Genomic DNA, 16009 nt, shown 5'->3' on the forward strand with positions numbered 1-16009 from the left:
CTTCTCGAACGTTCGCCTTGTCAAGCTATTCGAATGACAAAGCAAGCACCGCGTCAGGGGTAACTTGTTATTGAATCTCAAGTTACGAGAGAGATATAGGAAGCGGGAAGGATATTCTTCGCTTTTACTTCGGATACGGGAGTACAGCCCGCAAAATCTGCCCATAACTTCGACCATCAAAAGCTTCCGACACACACCCGTGCGATATTATGTGGTACGGGACAACCGCTCTTTGACAGTCTCGGATGAGGCTGGGAAGACATTCTTCTGCTGACGCCTGGACCAGCCACCACATTCTCAACGCGCAGGTGTCGATCCGGTCACCATGCTGCAAGTTTCCCCGAGTCCCCGGGCTACAGCGTGCTGAAATGGGATTTCTAACAGCCCTGAAGGTCGAAAATGGTTTGACTGTGTTGAATGCCACCGCGAACAGGAAAGCCATGAGCTCCTGCAGTCCTTTGAGATGGTTAGCGGATCTTGATCCTACGTCGTCCTGTGGGGAGAAGTCGTATGTATGTCTAACGACGTTGCTTGTTGTTGCAGACATTTGCATGCAAGAAATGCAAGAAATGCTTCCGAAAGGACGCTTCAGAATTTGAGGAGAGGCACGTCCTTCATTGACCACGCAAAATATTTACCGGGAAAAGTTTGACTAAGAGGACTTTCTACATGCAGTGATGAGTATTGTCCCCATTGCGATAACCACTTTGTAATCGAAGCTGTCACACCCAAACCCGCCCTCAAGATCGAAGGAGAGGACGTTCGCGTCGACTCCAGAATGCTGAAGGACGAGAGAGTACGCCAGGAATCGCAAAGATCTATCTTCGATGTGAAGGAGGCTCCGAATAAATTGGGATAGATAGCCTACAGTTGCAGGGAATAACGACGTGATGAGAAAAGTTTTTGACGATATATGAGCTTCGGGCTTCCCCCAAGGTATACACTCTAGATTAAACCGCGATCACAATACGTCTGTTTGAGTATGATAGAACGATTGCTTCTAATGAAAATGAGAACAAGAGTCTGAAAAAGGGCTGCATGGTCAAGTATCCCAACTCTTCAGCTCTCAGAACCTTCGCCGCCGGCCCGAGTCAGTATCGCGGCAGTGCCGGTTCCTGGGGTCCTACCCGTCTTTTTCTTCGCCGCCTCCTCTTGTTTCTCGGCCTCTATGCTCTTTACATACGTCTCGATCTGTTCGCTGGGGAGCATTTCCATTGGCTTTCCCGGGGCCATGATTGCGATTTCGATGTTCTTGGCGCCAGTTTGGACGACTTCGAGCAGCGATTTGATTGCGAGTTGGATGGTTTCTTCCCTGTCCATGCCATCCTTATGGTTTCGTTCCAAGAACTCTCGGACAGTTTTACTAGACCGGCCAATTGCATTTGCTTTCCTATAGATTCTTCAGTAGGTAGCTCTTGGGTTAAATGTTGAATCCTCGAACCCACCATGCGGAATATATGCCGGAAGGCTCGGTCTGGTAGAGGCGAGGAGTGGAGTCTCCGCTGTCGAATCCGACTACTAAGGTACTGATACCGAATGGCCGGACACCACCACTTTGAGTATAACGCTGCTGTACACCAGCGACGTACTTTGTAATGTATTCGATCGTTACGGGATCTTCGACCGTCAGTCGGTGAGATTGGGCCTCCACTCTCGCCTTATCGACCAATATTCTAGCATCTGCATTGAGACCGGCAAAGGCAAGGCAAACGTGTTCATCGATGAGGCCAATTTTGGAGGGGGTGATCCTTGTGTCTTGAAGCTTCATTGCCGATCGCTTTTCGCAGCCTAAAACGACGATATCTTTTCCTTTCACTCCAACCGCACAGGTACCTGTTGTGTGTAAGTTTTGTGGACGGGATGTTATTTACAGCGTCTCCGACGAACCTCTTTTGACGGCTTCCAAGGCGTATTCGACCTGGAAGACGTGCCCATCAGGGCTGGCATGGTGTTAGGGTACGCGCCTAGCGATTATATAGCTGGTGAGGGCCCAAAACATACCTAAAAACTAAATGCGAAGTAAAAGTTAGTGGATTAAACAAGCTACATGGAGCTTGACTGCTTGGACTTACCTGAGAGAGCTCTGTCGTAGCCGGATGCCATTCTGGTCTATCGGTGTGCCGGGAGCGGATTCAGAAAGAAGCGGCAAAGGGGATAAGGGTCAAAAATATGGGCAGAGAAGGGGGAATATCAGGATGGAATTGGGATACGGGGATGGGAAGCGGGTTTTGGGGCGTTGTGAACTGGCTGAAACCAGCTGCTCGTCGGGCTGGTGAGGTAGACGCGGCCGCCATCCGCCTGCGACGGGGCTAAGCGCGCGCTTGTTGAGTTACTCGCTTTTCTCCCCCCAAAAAATCAACGCCAAGACCTCACTTTGGAAAGTTCTCTTCTCCATCGAGGCCTCACGACGATCAGGCTCATGGGCTTCCAGCTATCAGAATATTGGACTATAACTACGTGTCCTACCGATAAATGCGTGCTCATCTTACTTCCCAAGAGTTTATGCAATCCATTGAAGAATTTGCATATTCTGCCGACAAGACAATGCTGTTGAAGTTAGGCAGCAAGTTCCAAGTTTTCTCCCCTATTCGTGATGGGTGAGAGCCTCTAGGTATGAATTCATGCTTGATTGCCCCTCTCAATAGGGCTACGCAAAACGTACGAACTTCTCTCCGACGAAGCAATACGAACAGGGACCGGGGGCTGCTTGCTGCGGAGAAGGAATCTTGAACCCCGGTTTGGTCGAGTATGTCTGCAATAACATCTTTCCAGGTATAATCCAAAGGTCTGTTGCGGCAAGGTTATTCAATGCTCTGCCCCTTTTTTGAGGCGCTAGGTCAGCATCCTCTCCTCGAGGCATTTTTGGCTCCGCTCGACCGGGCTCTTTTGACTTGAACCCGCAAAAGCTCGTGTCGAAAGCTGGTGCCTCTTAAATCTGAAGTTTGATTACACTGCTGTCCTACGGAAAGGCATGGCTTCTGCATATGCTTGAGTGGCCATTTAGTCATTTGACCATCTCCGGCCTCAGAAACATAGTGTTCTCTCCCAAGGAAACTAAATGGGCATTCAGTCTCCGAAGTTGGTACAGATGCCGAGGGCACTTTGGATACTATGACCAAAGCCAGCAAACCAGTCAAGGGGCTGTTGAGGTGTCACCAGCAGATCTCACACAACTTCATCCCTGGTCCATACATGTAAATGGTCAAAGGCTTCCGGCATTCGTTTTCCACACTTGGGATCGAAAGGAAGGTTTGTGACATCCGCTCGAAGTTCGAAAGCCCCACTAGCTACAATTCCGTCATAATGGACTTGATTGCGTTATAGCTTTGTGCTTTCGCTTCCACCATGTAGCGTAACACATATATTCCACATTTACTCCCGGTATTCCAATACTGAGAAGACATCTTTATCCTGCTGGTCAAATTGTTCTGCGGCCTCTCGGGAAAATCTAAGCCGCCGCCAGTCTCCGGCATTCCTGGCAACTACCCCGGATTTCGGCTTTAAGCTTAACATTATTAACCTCGTTAGCCGAACACAATCCCCTATTATTTTGCTCAAGTTGTCGCGTTCAAAATCGCTATTGCGCACATAGTTACGACAATCCAGTGATGATTCTATGATATAGAACAAGCCAGCTTCGACGGTCACCGTTTGATTCCCCTCAGACCAGTTGTCGCGATCGCATCGAACCCCCTCACGTCCCCGCATCACCGTCGGGAACCGAAAGACGCCTCCACCATGGGGTTTAGAGGTCCATCCTGGGTGCACAATGCGTCGATAGACTCGATACCGGATTCAATTCCTATTTCTGAATTTATTCTAAACGAAAAGTATTGCCGAGCGGGCTTGACAGCTTCCAAAAAGCCGTTTATCTGGGGAGCTACGGGTGACGGATATACTGCGGTTGAGGTCTCCCAGCGCGTTGACTACCTAGCACGAGCTCTTGCGAACGAGTTTGGGTGGCGGCCGAACCTGAGGACGGAATGGGATAAGACGATTTGCGTCTTTTCGCTGAATACAGTATGGATATCTACTATTGAAAATTTATAGTTGGCAGCTGGGCCACACTAAACATACTGATAAATCCTCGCACATAGATTGATTTCTTCCCGCTGACATGGGCTGTCCATAGACTATCAGGAATAGCTTCTTTGGCCAGCGCAGCATATTCAGTAAATGAGCTTGCATATCAGCTCCAAGCGTCCAACGTTCATGCGCTATTTACCTGCTTACCACTATTGGACACAGCCTTGAAAGCAGCTGCAAAATGCGGCATTCCCAGGAACCGGGTTTATTTGCTAGATATGCCTCAGAGCTTTACTGGAAGTGGTTCAAAGCCTTTGAAATTTAAGACCGTCAACCAACTCATCGAAAAAGGCTCCAATCTTGACGAATTGGAGGATTTGAGATGGAAAAAGGGGCAGGCTGCCCGACAATGCGCTTATTTATGCTTCTCCAGTGGAACCTCGGGCCTTCCGGTGAGTAAAACCCAGGCCTGGCATTATTGCTTAGAGCCCTTAAGCTAATCCTATGCCGCCCAGAAAGGAGTTATGATTTCGCATATGAACGTGATCTCTCAAATCTCGCTTTTCAAGCTCTTTGAGGGCCATACTCGCACTGAGAATCAGAAGGATACGGTTCTCGGACTTCTACCCTACAGCCATATTTTCGGGTTATCTGTCTTTCACTCGGCAGTCTATCGAGGCGAGTGCGTCGTCGTTGTTCCAAAGTTCGAGCTTGCTACCCTCCTGGGGGCAATTGAAAGATGCAAAATCAATGTGCTTTACGTTGTAAGTAAAGCCGATTCATTCAAAATATCGGGCTCACAAGGCTTATCTCCTCATGCAGGTACCACCTGTCATTATCTCCATGGTCAAGAATGAAAGCCTCATGAAGAAGTATGAACTGAATAGCGTGCGCCATATAATCACGGGTGCGGCCCCCCTAGGGAACGAGACTGCGGAAGATCTCCATAGGCTATATCCAACATGGTCGATTCTCCAGGCGTACGGTGAGCTCTACTACGCAATTGCTCTGATAATGAAAATCCATCTCAGTTTCTAACCCCCCAGAAGGTCTTACCGAAACCACTGCAGTCGCAACGCATACAAGTCCGCACGATATCTTCTTTGGTTCGTCCGGATGCCTCCTACCACTGCTGCAGGCACGATTGGTAACCCCTGACGGAACCGAGGTTGAGGAGTACGATACGCCAGGAGAACTTTTACTCCATGGCCCGACCATTGTCCTGGGCTATCTCAATAACGAGGCGGCGAACAGGGAGACATTCCAAGACGGATGGCTACGAACAGGCGACGAGGCGGTTTTCCGGAAGAGTTTCAATGGAGAGGATCATGTCTTCATCGTCGACCGGATAAAAGAGTTGATCAAAGTTAAGGTAGGGAAACATCTAAGCAGGAGGCCATCCCTTGGCCCGAATAGTCTTTGCATTATCCTAGTTGGGGGGGGGCTAACTGGAGTTTTATTCTTTCTCTTTTATAGGGGTTCCAAGTAGCGCCAGCAGAACTGGAGGCTCACCTCCTCACGCACCCGGCGGTCGCTGATACCGCAGTCATCGGTGTCCACGACGATTCGGCGGGTGAAGTGCCGAAGGCCTTTGTCGTGAAGGCCAGCGAGATAACAGTTGACCATCAAACACTGATACACGACATCCAAAAACATGTCCAGGACCATAAGGCGCATTATAAATGGCTACATGGTGGGATCGAGTTTATTGATGCTATCCCAAAAAGTGCGAGTGGGAAGATATTGAGGCGATATCTAAGGGATAAAGAACGTGAGGCAAGAAGAAGAGGGGGTTCAAAGATATGATTATCTGTAATTAGTCTAGTTGCATATTCAGCAGGGCATGTTCATAAGCACAATGAACAGATATAGCTTTGACAACCACTGGTTGGAGCCAAGGGGAAGAAGTTGTCTGTTGCTTTCCGTCTCGCCCTTCCAGGACAATGCGCGTGACTTAATGCCCCTACCATCGAATTATTGGGCTTCCAAGAAAATGACACCTCTCTCCTTCAAAAGTTGGAGGACATGGATCGCATAGAAGACCAGCTAAGAGCCCAATCATTAACCAGTTGAACACCAAATAGATATCCCACTTTGAAGACTAGCAGAGCAGAGTAACTTAAAAGGATGGATTACTTTATTAAAATTTTTCCATCACACACCCAAATGTCCATCTACCCAAGAAGTCAACATTATGGTCAAAATATATAACGGTTATTGGACATTCACCCCTGAAGTCATTGACTAGAATAGCCCAAGAATGTACCGGAAAAAAGATTAGGAGAAAAAGAAATCAACAATATTATGCAATATACATGTCGGCATCATTATGTCATCCAGGGGGTCCTGTGACAATTGCAAGAAGGGAAGATATATCTGCTAAGTGGCAAGTAAAAGGCGCAGCCAAACATGTGTGTCGTATTTGCGATCTCATTATTGTAGGTGCATTGAGGCTATCAGATGGGTATCTTAAAAAAACATAGCGCGTCATGTAACCATTGGCGGGTGGCTTTCTGACTTTCAGTCGTTTTTAAGGTCTTTGTATTCAGCCTCATTGGAGGGAGAAGGACACGGAGAGGGCGATAGGCTCCGCTCCCACTCGGCCATCAAACTCGATGCTGTCCGTGTTAAATTCGAAGGCCGGAGCTTCGTTAACGCCGGCCATGGAATACTGTCAGATGGAGCACTGTCGGTGCCATTTTCAATTTCGATGGTTTTAAGGTCTGCGAAACTGCGAGACCGTTAGTTATATCCAAATAATAAAACGGTTTGGCGGCGTTGAAAAGGTGCTGACCTTGCACTTGTCCGAGGACTGCTTGCCCCCGTCGAAGGCGATGGGTCTCGCCTGGAAGAAGGGAATGTGGAACTGCTTGACGATGGAGTATGGGTTTTGGGTTGAGGGGTATCCCATACATCCCAGTTATCATCCACATCCAAAAGATTGGACTCTTTAGCATTCTGCTTTCCACCCTTATTCTTGGAAGAACTGTAACTTGCTTTGGGCTTTTCGGGAGGGTCAATGCCGAATTCACTCCAGAAGGAGACGTCTTCCTGCTTCGAAATGGATGCCCTAGCCTCCGGTATCTTCTTCGATGTAGCAGGCCTGGCGGCGGTCGACGATCCAACGGACTGTTCTCGACTTGCAGTAGCGTCCATACCGGTCCGCCGAGACGGACGAGACGATGAACGATGGGCTGCATACATGGACCTTGACTCTGTCGCATTGATTCCTTCTTCGCCAACCGTAGCTTGACGGATATCCTCCAAGAATGTCCATAATCCATCTTTGAAATCCGACGCCATCTGCTTCCCAGTGCGCATCAGCGTCTCAGCGGTCCCATCTTGAGTCATTGGCAATGAACGCCGCCATAAATTCCGCTCATCTTGCATTTTTATTCTGGCTGTAGAGATAGCACCTTCGGCATTTTTCGGGTCGTCGCGATCAAGGGAAGGAAGAGTGGCAGATCTGGGGTGACTGGATCCTCTAACAAGCTGGGGGTTTCGCGACGAACTGGTAGTCGTTCCGAGCGATAGAGGTTCCAGCCCGTTAGGGGACAGCAACGAGAGAGTTCTGACGTGACGAGAACTTTGAAAAACCGTTCGCGGACGTCCGGATGAAATGGAGCCATTTCCGGTAGGATATTGCTGGGTTAATTGCCTTAAGGTATTCCTTCTATCCAGCTCGCGACTCATTCTTGTCTGCAATGCGACTTTGGTAAGGTCAGAAGGCGCGGCTCGTTCAGGATCGATACCGTTCGCAGTCGGTTCATCAGCCGGCGTCTTGAGGGGTTTCATCACTTCTGCGTGATGGACGATCTCGGTCCTCCTCCTTCCTTTCTCCCCCATAGCCCACTGCTTTTTTAGGCTCACAAGTTCGGCTTCAGCCTTTTGAAGTTCTTCTCTTAGCTCCAGCACCTTTCTCTCCTGGGCCGCAAGAGCGGTTAGGAACATGTATCCTTCATCGACGGGTTCATTCAACGCCGGGGTTGCGGTTAAGGATCGACCCGGGGAGGGAAACGTCGAGGAACTGGCGAGTGGCGACATGATGTGTGTGGACGGCGAGGCCGGATCAGACGAAACGGGGGGTGTGGTGATGGGAAAATTGAGTGTCAAGCGTTTCGAGTGGCGTGCGGCAGCATTAGGACGAGATACCCGCTGTCGTTGTTGCCCTTCATTCTCCAGCTCCGGGTCGAGCAACGGGGGCTTACCCCGAGAAGGTTCAGGGCTCCAGAGGTCATCCATGGGACCAACTAGCAGTCGTCACGCATCTATCATGTAAGAGTTCCAAACAAAAAAAAAAAGAAAAAGAAAATAAAAAAAATTGGTATCATTCGGGATGTATGCGGCTCGTCATTGCTTCAAGCACAATGAAAGCTGAAGCCCAACAGACTCGTTTCGACGACCAGAAAAACAAAACGGCGAGCTCAGGGGAGATTATAACGCTCAGGACGGCGAGGGACCGTCAGCTTCGAACGGGGCTCGTTTCAGCAGAATGGAGCTGGCTGCCGCGTCCGGCTAGCCGCTTGAGGCCTAGCGCGGCTGCCATCCACGCAAACCCGCTCGCTTCCTTTACCGCCGCATCTTTCAGGAGAGACTCGAGAGGAGAGACCTAAGCTGCTTCGGCGAGTAGATAGCCGCGCTGGAAACGAAGATATCGGACAACTGGCATTGAAACCTGCTACATAATATCCGTCTAAACCATAGATGGCCTGTGGGCCCTTATTGGTTGAAACTCCGAACAAGAAAGCGAGAGCAGATAGATCAGAGCTCCAAAGACACAAAACGTAGTGTGGGATATCTGGAAAACAGAATAACGCCAAACAACCGGGCATATGTAGATTTAAAAACGAAAAGAAAAAAAAAAGGAAAAAAAAAAGAGAGAGAGAGAGAGAACAAGATGGCCCATTCACATACCAAGTCGAAATGTCGCCTCGTGACGCCCGCTTAACGCCGCCCAATGGAAGGCTCCTGAAATTTCCAAAATCCCGAACGAATGGTAGAAGTACGGATCGACCGCTGGACAAGCAAGCAACAGCGAGAGAAGAAAAAAAAGGGTAGAAAGGGAACGAGCGAAGGTACGAAAACGCCAAAATGCAATGAAAGTGATATCAGGCAAAGTCACTCGAACGACATCCATATTATACATGAAATATGATCCTCAACCAAAAAAAAAAAAAAAGGATATTTCAGGGTGCAATTCGATGTTCCCCCTGGATATCTTTTACAAAATCACGGTCTAGGGAGCCGCCCATCTGTTCCGCAAACCTTCACTCCAACGGCCATAGAGAACGTCAGCAAGCTGCTTGGTATGCTCCATGCCAGGAACTGACTGGCCTGGAAGCTTCAGGTTTCCAAGATACGATGACTGTTCCGCTGCAAGCTGTGCTGACTGGCGTCTCTTATGGCTCTTAAGGTGCGGGTTGTTTTGAGCAAGCATTAGCTTTGGTCTTTGCGGAGATTCAATTGGAGCAGGCTTGGAAAGAGCGCCGGCGGTTTTGGGGTCTCTGTGCACAATACCAGTTAGCTACATGCTTGCATTATTACGGCATAGGATGGAATGGGTCACCTACACTTGAAGTTTTTCATAGGACGCCTTGACAATCTGATAGAGACCCTCTGGGTCAACCATTTCAAGCTCGCTCCAGGCTTCTGCGAGCCGTGAAATGGCCTCTCTTTTGTCTTGGTCCCATGTGTTCGCCAATGCCTCCTGGCATGCCAGTCCGACACCGCAGCTGTACATCCTTCTACCAATCGCAGCTTCCTTGCTTTGTGGCTCGGGGGAGAACAGCGTTTTCGGAGCATGGGTTTCATCCATTCCGGGAATAGTGCCCGGAATTTCATTCTCGCAGTCCTCTCTGTCAGAGAGGCGGCGGAATTGCCTTACCGTGGATGGACTGTTGCCAAATGTGAGGTCAACCCCTAAGGGTTGCTTTGCACCGCTCGATTTTCGTTTGCTAGTTGATCGCCTTATGGATGATGTCCGCTCCAAAACGGAAGTCCGTCTCACAGTCGAGTTTCTCACAGGTTTTCGCTCGGGCGTGGGCTCAGTAACGTCAAGATGGTCCATCGTCTCAGCAACCTCGTCAAGGTCTTCGAGGGAGTGTGTTGCGGCCCTTAATCGCTTCTGGGTATTCTTTGCGGAAGCTATAGTACCAGGCTTGACAGTATCGAATACCCAACCATCGTCATCATCGCTACGAGTAATGGTATTTCTGTTCTGGCTGTTAGCGCCTGCAACTGCCCGAGTTTCTGGAGTAGCTCCATACAATGACTCTGCGTAGTATTTCACGTTATCTGAAACTCCCTTGGTTGCCTCCCATTCCTGACGCCTCTGGATTAATTCTTGCAAAGGTTCCGTTTTCACCGCTCCTCGGATGAATTTATGCCTCAGTAGTTCTTTTGCGGTAGGCCGTCGATCCGGATCTTTGATTAGACATTGGGCAATGAAATCTCTGAAATGAGCGCTATACTTGTTCCCTTCCAACCTGGGAGCAGGCGCTTTCGGGATGAGAAACAACACTTTCATCGGGTGTGTGCTCGCGTGCGGAGGCTCTCCATTAATCATCTCCATCGCAGTAATACCAAGCGACCAAATATCGGCTTTAAAGTCATACCCCGCTTGCTGAATGACTTCCGGCGCCATCCAGAATGGAGTCCCGACAAGGGTATTCCGTTGGGACTTGATGTTTGTGAGTTGGGCTGCGACCCCGAAATCCGCCAGCTTAACTTTTCCCGTCTGCGACAAGAGAACATTGGCGGCTTTTATATCACGATGAATTTTCCCTTCATGGTGCAGATAGTCTAAACCTAGCAGAAGTTGGTGGCAGATGATTGCGATATGTGCTTCGTTGAATGGCCCTGGTTTAAGCTATGTGCGGTCAGTAAAATGGTTGCGCAACTTGAAAAGAAGCGACAGGATAGAGTACCAAGTCAAGGCAAGAGCCTCCACCTAGGTATTCCATCACGATCCATAGCTTATGTCCTCTCAGGAAACTAGTCTTGTATTGTGTAACGTAGGGACTCGCGCACGTAGCCAACACCGAGATCTCCTGTTGAATTTCCTGGATATCATCGTCGCTCGACTCGAGATCGATCTATTGTCGAGAGAAGGGAAAGGTAAGCATCTGACGCGAAGCGTTTCGTTCTATTTTTGTTTCGTACATGTTTGATCGCGACAATCTCCCCGGTCGCCTTCTCGATGGCCTTGTACACGACCCCGAAACTTCCACCTATGGAGAATCGAAAGTTAGGAAGTGTGATGTATCACCGGACAACCAATCGAGACACAACTCACTCCCAAGCTCCTCGAGCACCTGATAATGATTTGCTAACGCGCCCTCATCAGCCATTTTTTTTTTTGCAGGTGAAGAACAATGGCTTTTCAATCGTTTTTTTATTCTTTTTTGGAGTTGTTTGGGTTTTCGAGAGCTCGGGCTCTGCTGGATAGCAATTGCAACCAAACCAAACCAGCAAATGTCAGCAGAACGGGTCGTATTCGAGAAAAGTACAGTACAAGATCATGGTGAAATCTAGATGCAAGGAATGTATCCACTGGCGCTTAGAAAGCTAGCGGGGTTGTGAGTGGATGGGTAATCTTTGATTTTCTCCCGTGACAGTGTTTTGAAGGGTCAACAAGGCAGGTTGTCTAGGGCAACAGCCGGCACGTTTGGCATTCCGAGCCTATGGTAGCGTCCTGGGCTGGTCGGGTTTCCGAACGCCTGACGAACGCGTTGGACAAGGAAAATCCCGGACAATCGACCTGCACGCTTCTTCCTCCTGTTTGGTGGAAGGGAGCGATCTCCTCAACTCAATTACTGCTCGGTAACTAGCCAACTACGGAGTGCTCCGTACATCCTGAAGTTACGTAGTACAGTATTCCCGGGGCAAACAGAAGTCAACGCATTTCTCTGATTCTAAAGAATATTGCAATTAAATATTTCTCTCCAACTCCTAGAGTATATCGAAAGCAGTAGCATCTATATTTGGTGTACAGGGGTTCTCAAGGACGATTAGATATATTTATATGGGTTCATTATTCCATTCTGTGGCAGCCATATTAGCAGAATTCACTTGTACTGAAGGATGGGAAGTGGGCAATGCTCACCGGGTCATAAAGATTTTTCAATTGTTTCATCAGCTTGATCATGGTATCATTCTTGCTGTATCCAATGAATTCCTTCTTCGCGATTCCCAACCCGTGCTCGGCGCTAATGCTGCCATTCCGCCTTTGAATCCATTCGTACACCCACGGTTCAATCATATTTTCCACTTCTTTTGTGTATTTTCTCACAGCGACATTCAAGTGGAGATTCGAGTCGCCCATGTGGCCATAACCCAAAACCTCGCGGACGGGGTAGCTATCATCATCGCCAACCAATCCCGCCTTAGTGAGGCGCTCCTTTGTGTCTTCGACGAGCTGGTAAAGCTCTGCAAGCGGGATGGAGACGTCGTACTTGTATGTCCCTCCAAGATGGCTCAGCGCTTCAGTAATTCCTTCTCTCCAGCGCCATAGTGATTGAGCCTGGGTTCCGTCCTGAGCCAAAACGCCATCTTCAACGATGGACTCACCCATAACGTGTTCCAAATATGCTTCCAACTTGGCGCTGTCGTGTTCTCCATTGGAGCCGCTGGTTTCAATAAGGCAGTAGAATGGATAAGACCCCTCAAGGGGCTTCTTGAGGCCCGTAACATCAAAAACCATATCCTGGCTTCGTCCATCCATCAATTCAAAGGCGGAGAGAATTTCGGACAAATGAACCTTGGCCTCACGGAAAGCCTTGCGTACATGGTCGTAGCTCTGCAGCCCAAAATAGGCAACGTTGACGGCTTTCGGGCGCTGAGGACAGATTATCGAAGCACCCGTAATGATACCGATTGTTCCCTCCCCGCCAATGAAGAGATGCTTTAAATCATATCCAGTGTTGTTCTTCCGCAGAGCGCACATGTCGTCAACGATGGTACCGTCGGGAAGCACAGCTTCTAGGCCAAGGACGTTTCCATGTAAACTCCCATAACGAAGCAGTCGTAGTCCGCCAGCATTTGTTGCCAGGTTCCCTCCGATATGACAAGACCCCTTGGCACCCAGGTCAAGCGGGAAAATGTGATTTCTGTCCGCGAGATACTTCTCAGCCACCTCGAGAATAACACCCGCATCCACAGAAATGACACCTGAATTCTCGTCGAAGGACCTAATCCGGTTCATGCGTGACATGTTTATCACGATCTCATCGAACACCGGCACGCCACCACCGACCAATCCAGTATTCCCACCCTGCGGTACCACGGCCAGCCTGTTCGTATTGCAATACTGTAGTATCAGGCTCACTTCCCTGGTGGATTGCGGCTTCAAAACGAGCCTTGTATGCCCTCGATACTTTTTCATCCAATCTCGATTGAATGGCTCGATGTCGTCGGCCGCATCCGCAGTGACGCCGTCGATGACTGCCGACTGCGCACCGAGAAGATCTTTGAAGTGTTGGACATGTTCGCTGGTTATTTCGGAGAAGCTTGGGTTTCGTTTGATCTGCGGGTACGCGTCCGTGGTGAACTTGGGTTGCGTCGTAGGCGTGGTGGAGGAAGAGGGCTGGTGGGCCTCCAGGGTAGCCGTTGTGGTGTTGTTGAACGGCCGGATCGAGAGGCAGAGGGGCTGTCGGTGTCGGAGATTGAACTGACCCCTGCTTGTGCGCGCCCGCCGAAAGGCGAGAGCCAGATTCCTTGAGCCCGACATGGCCCACGATGCGGTTGTCTTTGCTTCGAGAAAACGAAGGGACAGGAAGAAACCAAGATACAAGCTTTTCGGGGAAAAGAGCTGAGCGGGAGCTTATTCACATTTTCCTTGGCCGCCGCGCTCGGCAAAATCCCGGAAATTCCTGGGACCCAGACAGGCAAGGAACAGAGCACATCGCCACACCCATTGTGATGTTGACGCTCTTCTGCTCTTTTTTGTGTTGAAACAATTAATTCTACCATCAAGCCAGGACGCCAGGTGAAGGGATTATATACTCCGTTACAGAGTGCGTGGACAAGCAGCCAAACAGGAGTATTTCTTACATAAGAAGTTGCACGCTCTGATCCACAGAGGATAGGGGTATAGTAGTTATACGGTGTAGAGGTCTGTACGTACATCGGGTAAGGAGAAACTACTGATGTGAATGGTTATGTTAAGCTGTGGCCCCGGTATCATTGTTCATTCTGGGGGGTATGGGATGGTGTTCTATGTCAAGCATCCTATCCTTTTTCTCATCCGAAGGACACGTTGCCGCTCGTTAAAAATCAGTCTCGACTCCATTCAAAGTGGTGAGATCCGGAAACCCTAAGGGCTTTCCAAACTCACCCTTCGGAGCCACAGGAGTTACCACATCCACCAGACCTAACCCTTTAACTACGTAACCAATCAAACGCCCTTGTGTGTTTCTCGCTGCAAAGTAGCCCGAGTTCTTGGGGACTTTGTACATCTCTTGAGCTGTGTGATGCTTGAGGGAGCTGAGATCACTGCTAGAATTTCGTGTAGCCAACTGTTACGGCTGAGCACTCAGTGATCGTCTAAAGCCACGTATCATGGGAGACTCGGATAATGCTCCTTTCACAGGAAATACGAAGCAGTGAGAAGGATATCCGTACTCCGTTGTTATCCAAGTAATATAGTAAACTAACAGTAACAGAATAGTACTCCGTAGCAGCAGTTAGTACGGCGTGCAAAACTGACACGTTCGCGGCGAGACTCCGACCTGATTGGTGGCGCCAAGCCCTGCGCGGTGGGTCCGTTCCGCTGGCCGTAGCAAAATTTGAACTCGACGAATTTCGCAGGCGCGGAAGTTTTGAGGCGTTGGCTGCGGCCGCGGGCGCAAACTGTTTCAATCTTTCCAGCTTTTTTTCACACTCCATGTCTTACTAGTCGCTCTTTTTTAACATACACTCCTCGAAGAAAGTCTTATCTAAATCTATACCGGGGGGGGTTTATCGTTCGCCGCGCTTTGGCTGACTGACGCGGAGCCATGAGTTTCCCGGGAATGACCAGACCTGGGGCCACCGCCGGGGCAGCTCCTGGGGGGATGAGCGAGCAAGAGCAGGCTATTGTGCGAAATGTATGTTTGAGCGCTGCGTGGCTTTTGCTCCTCCAGATGGATCGCTAACACCAAACCACGATAGATTCAAGCCGCGATGGAATCATGTCCAATGAAAGCCGTGATGGCAGGTGGAATGGGCTTCGCCCTGGGCGGAGCGTTCGGTCTATTCATGAGCAGTGTATGCATCCATGGCATTTCCTTCTATCTCCTTCCCTCTCCATCCTCCCCTTTCTCTCTCTCTCTCTCTTTGTCTGTGTGTGTGTGTGTGTGTGTGTGTGTGTGTTGTTTTTTTTTTTTTCCCGATGTCTTGCTGATACAACCGTTCTTTAGATGTCGTACGATACACCTCTCACACCGCAAGGCCGTGAAATTTCGAGTCTTCCCGTTCGTGAACAGCTCAGGCGAGGATTTAAAGATATGGGTAGTCGGTCATTCAGCTCCGCGAAAAATTTTGCCATCGTGGGCGCCCTTTTCAGCGGAACAGAATGCTGCATAGAGGGTCTTCGCGCCAAGAACGACCTTACAAATGGCATTGCGGCTGGATGCATCACTGGCGGAATATTGGGTGCCAAGGCTGGGCCTCAGGCTGCGGCACTGGGATGCGCTGGTTTCGCCGCATTTAGTGCTGCCATTGATGCATACATGCGACAGCCCTCGGATTAGGGTTTCGAAACCCCCATACAGGCAAACTCTACCCTTTTGGAAAACTGTTTTGCTACTACATACCCTAAAATGGGCGGATTCTGGGCTTTGCAGGAGTTTTGGATGTTTGGCGTTACATGTACCAAAAACAATCCGGTTGCATTTGCGGGCGTTAACTAAGAAAGGTGGTATTCAGAATACTGACTGTAAATTTAAATCTAGACCAATTTTTGAAGAGAGGGATCATCTTATATTATTGAAACAGCGCGTTAGTT

General features: G+C 49.4%; 8 protein-coding genes across 8 annotated transcripts; 3 read left to right on the plus strand and 5 right to left on the minus strand.

The window, feature by feature from the left end:
* The first annotated feature begins 27 nt into the window (after positions 1-27).
* On the plus strand, positions 28-1137 carry CIMG_11746 (zinc finger protein). The gene is made up of 5 exons (XM_012358672.1): positions 28-214; positions 287-330; positions 393-466; positions 544-605; positions 676-1137. Exons 1-5 carry the CDS (start codon positions 210-212, stop codon positions 857-859), a joined length of 369 nt encoding a protein of 122 aa, XP_012214095.1. The 5' UTR covers positions 28-209; the 3' UTR covers positions 860-1137.
* CIMG_06421 (proteasome component PRE6) lies at positions 890-2236 on the minus strand. The gene is made up of 5 exons (XM_001242524.2): positions 2073-2236; positions 2002-2008; positions 1888-1940; positions 1446-1833; positions 890-1390 (listed from the first exon to the last, which is right to left on the minus strand). The coding sequence occupies exons 1-5, from the start codon at positions 2101-2103 to the stop codon at positions 1060-1062; spliced, it is 810 nt and encodes a 269-aa protein (XP_001242525.1). The 5' UTR covers positions 2104-2236; the 3' UTR covers positions 890-1059.
* Positions 2237-2355: 119 nt separating this feature from the next.
* CIMG_11747 (uncharacterized protein) lies at positions 2356-2973 on the minus strand (the record flags this gene model as incomplete). The annotated part of the gene is made up of 4 exons (XM_012358673.1): positions 2356-2447; positions 2490-2547; positions 2663-2832; positions 2964-2973. The coding sequence occupies 4 exons, from the start codon at positions 2971-2973 to the stop codon at positions 2356-2358; spliced, it is 330 nt and encodes a 109-aa protein (XP_012214096.1).
* A 599-nt stretch (positions 2974-3572) lies between these two features.
* On the plus strand, positions 3573-7281 carry CIMG_06422 (AMP-dependent CoA ligase). The gene is made up of 6 exons (XM_001242525.2): positions 3573-4020; positions 4098-4478; positions 4542-4790; positions 4849-5011; positions 5076-5398; positions 5503-7281. The coding sequence occupies exons 1-6, from the start codon at positions 3739-3741 to the stop codon at positions 5830-5832; spliced, it is 1728 nt and encodes a 575-aa protein (XP_001242526.2). The 5' UTR covers positions 3573-3738; the 3' UTR covers positions 5833-7281.
* Positions 5142-8316, minus strand: CIMG_11748 (uncharacterized protein). Its single transcript, XM_004445315.1, has 2 exons — positions 6821-8316; positions 5142-6757 (listed from the first exon to the last, which is right to left on the minus strand). The coding sequence occupies exons 1-2, from the start codon at positions 8266-8268 to the stop codon at positions 6547-6549; spliced, it is 1659 nt and encodes a 552-aa protein (XP_004445372.1). The 5' UTR covers positions 8269-8316; the 3' UTR covers positions 5142-6546.
* Positions 8317-8676: 360 nt separating this feature from the next.
* CIMG_11749 (STE/STE20/YSK protein kinase) lies at positions 8677-11488 on the minus strand. The gene is made up of 5 exons (XM_012358674.1): positions 11321-11488; positions 11188-11255; positions 10953-11120; positions 9597-10894; positions 8677-9530 (listed from the first exon to the last, which is right to left on the minus strand). The coding sequence occupies exons 1-5, from the start codon at positions 11373-11375 to the stop codon at positions 9263-9265; spliced, it is 1857 nt and encodes a 618-aa protein (XP_012214097.1). The 5' UTR covers positions 11376-11488; the 3' UTR covers positions 8677-9262.
* A 441-nt stretch (positions 11489-11929) lies between these two features.
* Positions 11930-13778, minus strand: CIMG_06424 (D-lactate dehydrogenase 2). The gene is made up of 2 exons (XM_001242527.2): positions 12131-13778; positions 11930-12068 (listed from the first exon to the last, which is right to left on the minus strand). The coding sequence occupies exons 1-2, from the start codon at positions 13751-13753 to the stop codon at positions 12036-12038; spliced, it is 1656 nt and encodes a 551-aa protein (XP_001242528.2). The 5' UTR covers positions 13754-13778; the 3' UTR covers positions 11930-12035.
* A 1092-nt stretch (positions 13779-14870) lies between these two features.
* On the plus strand, positions 14871-15968 carry CIMG_06426 (mitochondrial import inner membrane translocase subunit tim22). Its single transcript, XM_001242529.2, has 3 exons — positions 14871-15110; positions 15175-15270; positions 15423-15968. Exons 1-3 carry the CDS (start codon positions 15021-15023, stop codon positions 15753-15755), a joined length of 519 nt encoding a protein of 172 aa, XP_001242530.1. The 5' UTR covers positions 14871-15020; the 3' UTR covers positions 15756-15968.
* Positions 15969-16009: the final 41 nt, after the last annotated feature.

Source organism: Coccidioides immitis (assembly GCF_000149335.2).
Source record: "Coccidioides immitis RS genomic scaffold supercont3.2, whole genome shotgun sequence".
NCBI classification, from domain to species: domain Eukaryota; kingdom Fungi; phylum Ascomycota; class Eurotiomycetes; order Onygenales; family Onygenaceae; genus Coccidioides; species Coccidioides immitis.

What these genes read in the sequence shown, in the direction of transcription:
- CIMG_11746 (XM_012358672.1), top strand. An exon ending in GTCGATCCGGTCACCATGCT is followed by an intron (nt 331 to 392) that starts GCAAGTTTCCCC and finishes ACAGCCCTGAAG; the next exon opens with GTCGAAAATGGTTTGACTGT. An exon ending in GCTTCAGAATTTGAGGAGAG is followed by an intron (nt 606 to 675) that starts GCACGTCCTTCA and finishes TTCTACATGCAG; the next exon opens with TGATGAGTATTGTCCCCATT.
- CIMG_06421 (XM_001242524.2), bottom strand. Translation starts at nt 2,103, where the DNA reads ATGGCATCCGGCTACGACAGAGCTCTCTCAG. An exon ending in CTTGGAAGCCGTCAAAAGAG is followed by an intron (nt 1,834 to 1,887) that starts GTTCGTCGGAGA and finishes TACACACAACAG; the next exon opens with GTACCTGTGCGGTTGGAGTG. An exon ending in TCCGGCATATATTCCGCATG is followed by an intron (nt 1,391 to 1,445) that starts GTGGGTTCGAGG and finishes AAGAATCTATAG; the next exon opens with GAAAGCAAATGCAATTGGCC.
- CIMG_06422 (XM_001242525.2), top strand. Translation starts at nt 3,739, where the DNA reads ATGGGGTTTAGAGGTCCATCCTGGGTGCACAATGCGTCGATAGACTCG. An exon ending in GTGGAACCTCGGGCCTTCCG is followed by an intron (nt 4,479 to 4,541) that starts GTGAGTAAAACC and finishes TATGCCGCCCAG; the next exon opens with AAAGGAGTTATGATTTCGCA. An exon ending in GTCGATTCTCCAGGCGTACG is followed by an intron (nt 5,012 to 5,075) that starts GTGAGCTCTACT and finishes ACCCCCCAGAAG; the next exon opens with GTCTTACCGAAACCACTGCA.
- CIMG_11748 (XM_004445315.1), bottom strand. Translation starts at nt 8,268, where the DNA reads ATGGATGACCTCTGGAGCCCTGAACCTTCTCGGGGTAAGCCCCCGTTG. An exon ending in AGTCCTCGGACAAGTGCAAG is followed by an intron (nt 6,758 to 6,820) that starts GTCAGCACCTTT and finishes ACGGTCTCGCAG; the next exon opens with TTTCGCAGACCTTAAAACCA.
- CIMG_11749 (XM_012358674.1), bottom strand. Translation starts at nt 11,375, where the DNA reads ATGGCTGATGAGGGCGCGTTAGCAAATCATTATCAGGTGCTCGAGGAG. An exon ending in AGATTGTCGCGATCAAACAT is followed by an intron (nt 11,121 to 11,187) that starts GTACGAAACAAA and finishes TCTCGACAATAG; the next exon opens with ATCGATCTCGAGTCGAGCGA. An exon ending in TCCTATGAAAAACTTCAAGT is followed by an intron (nt 9,531 to 9,596) that starts GTAGGTGACCCA and finishes TATTGTGCACAG; the next exon opens with AGACCCCAAAACCGCCGGCG.
- CIMG_06424 (XM_001242527.2), bottom strand. Translation starts at nt 13,753, where the DNA reads ATGTCGGGCTCAAGGAATCTGGCTCTCGCCTTTCGGCGGGCGCGCACA. An exon ending in TGAAAAATCTTTATGACCCG is followed by an intron (nt 12,069 to 12,130) that starts GTGAGCATTGCC and finishes TGGCTGCCACAG; the next exon opens with AATGGAATAATGAACCCATA.
- CIMG_06426 (XM_001242529.2), top strand. Translation starts at nt 15,021, where the DNA reads ATGAGTTTCCCGGGAATGACCAGACCTGGGGCCACCGCCGGGGCAGCT. An exon ending in AGCAGGCTATTGTGCGAAAT is followed by an intron (nt 15,111 to 15,174) that starts GTATGTTTGAGC and finishes AAACCACGATAG; the next exon opens with ATTCAAGCCGCGATGGAATC. An exon ending in TCGGTCTATTCATGAGCAGT is followed by an intron (nt 15,271 to 15,422) that starts GTATGCATCCAT and finishes ACCGTTCTTTAG; the next exon opens with ATGTCGTACGATACACCTCT.